This window comes from Chrysochloris asiatica, unplaced genomic scaffold (assembly GCF_000296735.1).
Source record: "Chrysochloris asiatica unplaced genomic scaffold, ChrAsi1.0 scaffold00219, whole genome shotgun sequence".
NCBI classification, from domain to species: Eukaryota; Metazoa; Chordata; class Mammalia; order Afrosoricida; family Chrysochloridae; genus Chrysochloris; species Chrysochloris asiatica.
In genome coordinates, this window is record NW_006408737.1 from 2,392,879 (window position 1) to 2,402,003 (window position 9,125).

At 37.9% G+C, this 9,125-nt stretch overlaps 1 protein-coding gene across 3 annotated transcripts in view; it reads left to right on the plus strand.

Moving 5' to 3' along the window:
• ZNF143 (zinc finger protein 143) overlaps nt 1–8,917 on the plus strand; it is a 65,891-nt gene extending 56,974 nt beyond the window's left edge. For 2 of the 3 annotated variants that reach the window (XM_006872997.1, XM_006872998.1), the window contains 2 exons: nt 6,640–6,786; nt 7,949–8,917. In XM_006872997.1, coding sequence (XP_006873059.1) covers nt 6,640–6,786; nt 7,949–8,032 — 231 coding nt within the window. In that variant the 3' untranslated portion in view covers nt 8,033–8,917. The remainder of the gene's footprint in view (nt 1–6,639; nt 6,787–7,948) is intronic. The other variant, XM_006872996.1, reaches the window with a different exon arrangement.
• The last annotated feature ends 208 nt before the right edge of the window (nt 8,918–9,125 follow it).

Below are 9,125 nucleotides of genomic sequence, written 5' to 3' on the forward strand. Positions count from 1 at the left end.
ATGGGTATGTATTTTGGTAATTTTTATGCTTTCTGAATGCCTCCAGGTAGAATGTGAGCAGAAAATGGGCTTCCCTTTTCACTATTCTTCCTGATGTAATTTAGGATTTAATTTTTGGCTTATTTCCTCTGTTGTCTGCTTGTCGCACTCCACAGTCCGTTCTGGACTTTTTTCTAGTTGGAAACAGTTCATGGCTGGCTGTGGCCGTTTGGTTTTAATTGGAAACTGTCTTTTTAAATTTCGGGGGTATCTGTGCGCATGTGTAGTAGAACCCTCCAAGGGTGGGGCTGGGGTGCCCACTAGCTCAAGCACCCCTATAGTCACCAGAATGGAGGATGCGCAGACAGCAAGGGACCAATGAACAGATACCAAAAGAAAAGAATGTCCACACCTTTATCTCAGCGGTTCTGCCAGGCGTCTGTGGCCGCTCCGATTCTTTCCCCACGTGGTCTCACCCAAGATGGTGGCTCCTGGAGCAGTCGAGCGTTCCGGACTAGAAAGCAATAGATTTCTTGTTTCTGCCACAAACCCCCAGCTGTGAGCCTTCCAACCTTCTAAGTATTCCTTTATATATGGTTCAGACTTCTGGGACCATCCCCTGAGCCTGCTTGGTCGGGTATTCTGTGTTGTTGGCGGAGCTCCTTTACTACACGTCCACCCGAACCGCCATCTTGTTTGTTTTCCTGCCGTCACTATTTCTTATCCCCATAAATACTCCACATTTATTTGTTTTCTTTTGTAGTCTCCAAAATATTCATTAAACATAGACAAGCAAATAAAATACACGAGGCATCTAAAAGTTTGTGGAAATTTTCCATTAGTTTTTAATTCCTTTTTCCATAAACTTTTTGAAGCTCCCTCGTATATAGTCATTTTTCCCTTCCCTTTTTTTTCTTTTTTCATGGAAGTAAACTATACTTTTTTGCACCATATTTGTTTCTTCTTTTTAACTTAACAATAGTTTTAGAAAATCTTTCAATTTCAGCATGTAAGCTTCTTCATTGCTTTTTAAAGCTATATTTCTCCTGTATTGATATGACATAATTTGAATTATTCAGTCTTTTGCTGCTTCAAATAATGTATACACGTGCTCTCATGTGATTTTGCATGTGTGTGTGTATATTTGCTAATTAGGGGTAGAGTGGAATTGCAGGGTGAAAAGGTATATGGTGTACAATATTGATACATGTTACTAAACTGCCCTCCTGTGGTTGAGCCAGTTCACATTCCCACCTGCATTGTTTCAAAGGACAGCTTTTCCTTTAAGAAGCCAACATAGTGGTGTCCACCTTTTGGATTTTTGTCAATATGATATAGTTCTTTACAGTTTAAAATTTTTATTTCCTATTTGATCATTTTTAACTGTTCTTGTACTGTATGTACTAACAGCATGATTGAATCTCATTGCAGCTATCATACCCTAGTCAATGAAAGAGTCTGTCAAAATCAGTGGCTCTCATTTTTCCTAATTTCATTTCTAGATTCAATATTAACACAGTCACAGTGCCAGCAGGCTTTTTTGAAGGCATAGATAAGCTGACTCTAAAATTTACACGGAGATGGCAAAGGACCTAGAATAGACAAAACAACCTTTAAAAAGAAAGAATGAAGATGGAGGTAAATGTAAAACTCAAAGTTTCACCAAATTTGATAGAAAACAGAAGATACTATTTTGCAACCTTAGGATAAACATTTCTTGAACAAAATATAAAATGCACTAACAATAAAAGCAAAAAGTGATGACTTGGTCAAAATTAATTTTGTTCACCAAAAGATGTAATTAAGAAAATGATTACATAAACCCAGATTGGAAAAAGATATTCACACTATGTCTGGCAAAGAACTGATATGAGAAAATGTACCAGACTTCTGCAAATCAACAATAAGATGAACAATGCAATTTTAAAATAAGCAAAAATAATTCATTTTTAAGGAGCAAAATATTTGATATGCTCATTTGTACAGTTGTTGTTGTTAAGTGTCATCAAGTCAATTCCAACTCATAGCAACCTTGTATAGGGTTTCCAAGAAGTGACTAGTGAGTTTGAACTGCTGACCCTGCCGCTCAAACCAATCTTGCAGTCCCATGCTTTATTCCACAGTAACACACTAGGACTAACATTTGTACATGGGAATATACTGGAAGAAGCCAAAAACATATGAAAAGTTACTCAGTATCTTTATCATCAAAGAAATGCAAATTAAAACCACAGTGAGCTATCATTTCCACCTAGGAAAATGATCAACTGAAAAAACAAGAAACTAACAAATGTTGGCAAGGATGTAAAAATACCTGGAACATTCATATATTTCTGGTTGTTGTTGTTGAGTGCCGTCAAGTCAATTCTGACCCATAGTGACCCTATATAGGGTTTCCAGGAGCACTGGTGAGCTTGAACCGCTGACTTTGCAGTTCAAACCGCTTTGCAGTCTGGCGCATTAATCCATAGCGCCACACCAGGACTCCTATACTGCTGGTGGGCATGTGAAATAATAAAACTACTTTGGAGAATTGTTTCCTATAAATTCAAGCATGCTTTTATCCCACAACCTAGCAATTTCCACTAAAGTCCATACTGTCCATTTAAATGAAACCCAAGAACAGAAAAAGCTGATTCATGGTGATAGAACTTAGAAAGTGCTGCTTGATTAGGGGAAGAAATGGATCAGAATGAAATGTGAGGGAACTTTGACATGATGGAGATATTCTATCTATTGTTTTGGGTGTGGTTTCCAAGATCTATGCAACTGTCAAAACTCAACAGAACACCTACTATTCAGTCATTTATTCATATTGTATGCTAATCACAGCTTATACTTTAAATAATTAAAAGACACCGACCAAGCTAGCTTTCACATTTGGGTGATTCCCAACCATGCACTCCAAACTGCAGAGAGTAGGGTCTACGCTCAGGGTGGATGAGGGTGGGAGTTGGCATCTGACTTGTCTGCCATTTTTCCAGAAGTTCTTTTTTTAAATTTTTTAGTGTGAATTGAGTGAAGGTTTATATTGCAGTTAACAATTTTACATTCAACAAATCATATGCTTTGTTTCATTTCAATGATTGCAGTCCCCTCCATAAACATCAGTTATCCCACTTCCTCTCTATAATTCTTGTATCCATTCAACCGTCTTTCCCAATCTAAGTTTTATCCTTAGGTAAATGCTGCCATTTTGATCTTGAATGGTTGACCATTCCATGGTGTGCATACCTCACTAGTGTTATTCTGCCCCCCCACCCGCCATATACCTAGCTACTGCTTGGCTGGAAATTGAGACACAAAGGTGAATTCAGTTTCAGAACTGAAGGGTGACCTCAGGTTATTTTAGGAATGGTCCCACCTAATCAGTTGGCAGACCTTTCCCTGGCTCTAAGATTCCAGAATTTTATCCCATCTTGGGAAAATAGGAAGAACCTTAGTGGTGCAGTGCTTGAAACACTAGACTGCAAATCAAAAGGTCAGCAGTTTCAACTCAGCAGCTACTCCAGAGGAGAAAGATGTTACAGTCTGCATCCATAAAGATTTACAGAGCTGAAAACCCTGTATGAGTTGGAATCGACTCAGGGGTTTATCTTGAGGACCAGCTGCTGTTGCTCCTGCTATAGCTCCTGCCTCTACTCCTCCTTTTGCCCCATTGAACTTTAGCCACAGTTCACAAAGTTTGATATACTTTCAATGTCCAATATTTTCTAATTTGTTATTCTTTCTTTGACCCAAGCGTTACTTCGTGTTGTTAAGTGCTGTAGAGTGGGTTCTGACCAATAGCAGCCCTGTATTCTGAGGAGCAGCTATTGAGCTTGAACCGCTGTCCTTGTGGATCAAACAATTTTGTAGTCTAGCGTATTAACCCACAGCACCACACCAGGACTCCCAAGTACTAATATCACAGAATTAAGATATTTTTCGATAACTCCTTGGTACTGATTTCTAACCTAATTCGGTTATAGTCAGAGAATATACATTTTGACTCTTACTGGGATTTGGCTGTTTGTTTGGGGTTTTGTTGTCCTCTATCTGCCACATGTGTTTGAAAAGATATTTTTGTACTTGATAGGTGCTGTTCTTGTTAAGTGCCATCAAGTCAGTTCCAACTTATGGCTACTTTGTATAGGTTTTCCAAGGAGCATCTGGTGGTTTTGAACCACCAACCTTGTGGTTAGCAATCATGTGCTTACCCTACAGTTCTATACCAGGACTCTTTTATGAGTTAGTCAAGTGTTTCATTTCATTTTAATTCCTCACACTGGGCATGGAGTCCTGGTGTAGGGCTGTAGGATAAGCACTGGACTGTTAACCACAAGAACAGCAGTTCAAACCCACCAGCTGTTCCTTGGAAACCCTGTACAGGGTCACTGATTCGTAACAACAGTGACTTTCTGGTGTGGCCTGTAGAATCAGCACTGGATTGTTAACTGCAAGGTCAGTCTTTCAAACCCACCAGCCTCTTTAGAAACCCTGAACAGGGTTGATATGAGTCAGAACTAACTCAACAGCACTTAACAACAACTTTCTAACTATACACATTTGTATTATTTTTTAGTGATTGCTCTAGGGATTATGTATCCTTAAGTTATCATAGTTTACTTAGACTTAAGATTGCAAGATTCTACATAAAATCTTAAGAATCTTAAAATAGTTTCTTTTCATTTATACCCCATCCATTCATTATGCTGTTATAACTGTTATAACTCTGTTATAACTCTCACAGTACAGTGTTATATGTTTGCATTCATTTTTAAAATTAAGTTATAAGAAGAAGGAAAAAATAGTATTCTATATTTGTCCACTGCCTTTCATTTTCACTGCCTTTCATTCATTCTTGCAGATTGGGGTTTCAGTCTGGAATCATATCCCTTTGGCCTGGAGAATATGCTTTAATAATATAGTGTAGGCCTAAAGCAAAACCACCAAAACCCGTCCCATCGAGTTGATTCCCAGTCTTAAGGACCCTAAAGGACAGGGGGAAGCTACTTCATAGGGTTTCCAAGGCTGTAGCTCTTTATAAAAGCAGACAGCTTTCTCCCTCTGAGCAGCGGCTGGTGGGTTTAAATCACAGACCTTTCAGTTAGCTGCTGTGTACTTTAACTGCTGATCCATCAGGCTTCTCCCTAATGTAGGCCTACAGATGACACAGTCTCTATCTTTATTGGAAAAGATTTTGATGGGTATTTTTTGGTATAGAATTTTTGATTCGTTGTTATTGTTAGTGCCATCAAGTCAGTTCTGACCCACAGTGACCCTGTATAGGTTTTCCAAGGAGCAGTTGGTGAGCTTGAGTCGTCTACCTTGCAGTTCCAACAGACTTTCTGGTGCAGCACATTAACCCACAGTGCCTAATTTTGTTTTGTTTTAAACTTTTTATTGTGAATTGAGTGAAGAGTTACAGAACAGATCATCACAGTCCCACATTCAACAAGTCACAGACTTTGTGTCATTACAATGATTGCAATCCCTTCGGTGTACCATCAGTTAACAGCATCTACCTCTGTTCACTTTAGCTCTGACATTCCTCCCTGTGTCTTCCTCTACTTTCATCTTTCCTCAGTTGGCAGTAGTTTCTGTTGTATTTTTCTTACGCACTTAAATTGTATTCTGTAATTTATTATTTCTGATGAGAAATTAGCTATCTTGTTATTGTTGTTCCCATGTATATAATGTGTCATTTTTCTTCTTGCTTTTTCCTAAAATTTCTTTTTTTAATTTTTAGAAATTTGAATATGGTGTGGTTTTCTTTTTATTTATCTGCTTAGAGTTCTTATATGTCAATTAATGTTTTACTGTTGTTTTCCAGATTTGGGAAATGTTTGGCCACTGTTTATTAAAAAATTGTTTTGTTCTTCCCCTTTCTGATGTTCTTCTCCTAACTAAATAATGGAACATAACTGGGATTGGTTTCAATTACATATCTGTTGGTTTAAAAACCTAACAATTTAATTGGATTAATGGCCTATTCTTGTGAACTTGCATGAATAAAATCTTAGAATATAAAAAGTTGATACCCTTTTATGTTACCCATGTAGGAAATGAAACATTTGAAGCTTATGAGCCGCAAAAGCTCTTCTAACCATTCTGGTTAGCTGCTTCATGAAGAATATGGAAAGATTCCATAGGATTTAAAGTAGAAAATGAGTATTGTAAGAGATACTGCTTTGGCAGTAATGCTACTTACAGGTCTTTCTCGTTTTCCTAGTTAATCGAAACTCTGATCTTAAATGCAATAGGGTTAGACATGAGGAAATAGTCTATTCTCCACCACAGGGAATAAAAGGCTAGTTATGCTGTGAATTGCATCACATGATTGACTGCCTAAGGAGACACTTAGAAGTAGTGGAACCTAGCTACAGCCACGTCGCCCTGGGTGAATGGAGCCTGATGTAGCCCAACTGCTTCTCTAGTGATCGCTAGCTACCTTGTCCCTTTTGTTTGCCCTCAGATTAAAAAGAATCCAGATTAGACATTACATAAATTCTGTTTTAACTTTGAGTTTTCTATAAATCTGTCAGAAGAAGGTTTTTTTGTTGTTGTTGTCATTCTTTTTAATTTAAATGTAATCCCTTGCATTAGATGGATTTTAACCTATTTAAATCATAGACTTAATTCTTTATGTGTGTTTTTTGTTATTTGGTTTTGATTAAGGTTGCAATTGTGGCTCAGGACTTGGCAGCGTTCCATACTGCTTCATCAGAGATAGGACACCAGCAACACAGCCATCACTTAGTAACCACAGAAACCAGACCTCTGACCTTAGTGGCAACATCCAATGGCACCCAGATTGCAGTACAGGTGAGTACAAGGACAGTATCCTCAGTCGGCTACACTGTTACTCATAGTTGTCAGCCTGGTACACCATGCTTTATGTCTAACCATTACAAGAGCAGAACACAGAATAATTTATGTCACCTCGCATGCTTTAAGGAGTCCTGGTATGGCACTGTGGGTTAATGTGCTGGACTGCAAAGTCGGTTTGAATGGCAAGGTCAGTGGTTGAGGCTCACCAGCCACACCTCAGCTACCCTTTACATGGTTGCTATGGGTTGGAACCGACTTGATGGCACTTAACAACAGCAACAACAAAAGCATGTTTTAAGGAAATTAGTGTATGTGTTTTTGAGATTGGACTCAAAGAAACCAGGACCCTAAGAGGCCAACACTTTTTCCTCTACTGTTTTTGTATGTGTGTTAGGAGTCCTGATGTGATGCTATAGGATAAGCACTGGACTGCTAACCACAAAGTCAGCAGTTTAAGCCCATCAGTGACTCCTCAGAAACCCTATACAGGATCGCTGTGAGTTGGAACCGACTCAACAGCAGTTAGCAGCAACAACAGTAAGAATTTATAGCAAGAACTAAAAGCTTTAAGTATACATCCCTGCATGTACCAGTCAGCCATATATACTCTCAAAGGTACAATGATGGCAGGAATCTATAAAGCACTTAAGAGGCAGCCTCTTGGAAATAAACCTAGTGTAAATTAGACCCTCAAGTAGTCCTTTGAGAATCTCTGCACAGCCCAGTTGTAGACTAGGGGATATCAAGACAGTAGAAGAGAGCCATTCTCTGGAACGAGTCAGTTATTCCAGCAGAAAATCTTAAAAGAAAGGGAAAGTTAGAATACACTCAAGAAATTACCAGCCTTTGGGTTTATTTCATTTACAGGTATAGAAGGTAAAGGCTCAGGAAGCACTCCAGATGTCTGTTTCCATTGACCAACTTGAGTATCATATGTTACTTGCACGTGTGAAAAGGTTATCAAAATCTTAAATAAAGAAACTGCATTATCTTCCTCGGCAGGAATGTTTTTGTACTTTTAATGATAAGATCATCAGTAGTATCTTAACAAACCCAAATGTGTTCAGAATTTACAGAGAGATCACCAGAAATGTAGAGACTATTTCTTTGACACTCTTCTCCCTGTGTCTCATTTGTGTTTCTGTACCTATTTCAGCTTGGAGAACAGCCATCTTTAGAAGAAGCCATCAGAATAGCATCCAGGATCCAACAAGGAGAAACGCCGGGATTGGATGATTGATCCTCTGAACAATAAAACAATAAAGCAGGAGGAGCCTTTCAGCTTCTGGCAGCAGAGATCCATGAAACCCGGGCCCAGGAAAATGAGAAGTTTACCATGCCCTGATACCCTGTACACATTTTTATGCAAAAGTGGAGATCATTTTATTCTTGACACTTTTGTGTATATAACCCTTTGGATAGATTCCCTAACAGGTTCATTGTGTACAGGAAGTTATGAAATTAGGGCACTACAGTAAATTTTCATGTTACTCTTCTGTCAAACCACAAACTCATGGAATCTACATGCAAGACCAGTGAAGTCCTATGGAGTCTTATGATGGATTTTAACTTACTGTGAAAAAATGTTAAAGGTTCTATATGTCAAACAATCACAATTCCAAAAGCCATCATGGATAATAAAGAATGTAAAGCCCTTCAAATATTTCCCCCAGTTAGTAGAGTATCTGCAATTTTTATTCCACTGTATACTGGTCCATTTTTATTTGTATCTCATGGTTTGAAGACTATGCACTTATAGTTTCCCATTCCTGTTAAATATCAACTTTTCAAGCTGAAATGCTAATTATATTAGCATTACCTTGGATTATGTATAAAAATTACAAGGTTTGGTTATTTAAAATTAAACAGTTAAATCCAGTGCTTTGGTTCTGTTAAGATTTTATGTAGTGCTCAGTTTTCCTTGTTACTGTTTTTAAAATAATGAACTACAAAGTTTGACCACAGGCTGGTGCCCGGGATAACAGTGCTGTAATTAGAAATGGCTTTACTCTTAAACTAGATTAGTGGATTGGTGTAAATTATTTATTTTTGCCTATGTACTTTTGTTTTAAAGCTTATTTACCCTAAAGTTTATTATTAATTTTGAATACAGCAATTTTTAAAACATTACCTTTATATTTGTTTTATTCCTTTGATGTGGGTTGGGAGACAGGGGAAGTAAGTGGTGCAGAAATACCACAAATATTACCTAACATACTTACATTGAGAGTGTATTATGTATCAAACACATAGCACTTGTATATACATTTTTATGTGGTCCTCAGAACAATTTTGTGAGATATATAGGATTTTCTAGCTCCATTGAGGACATT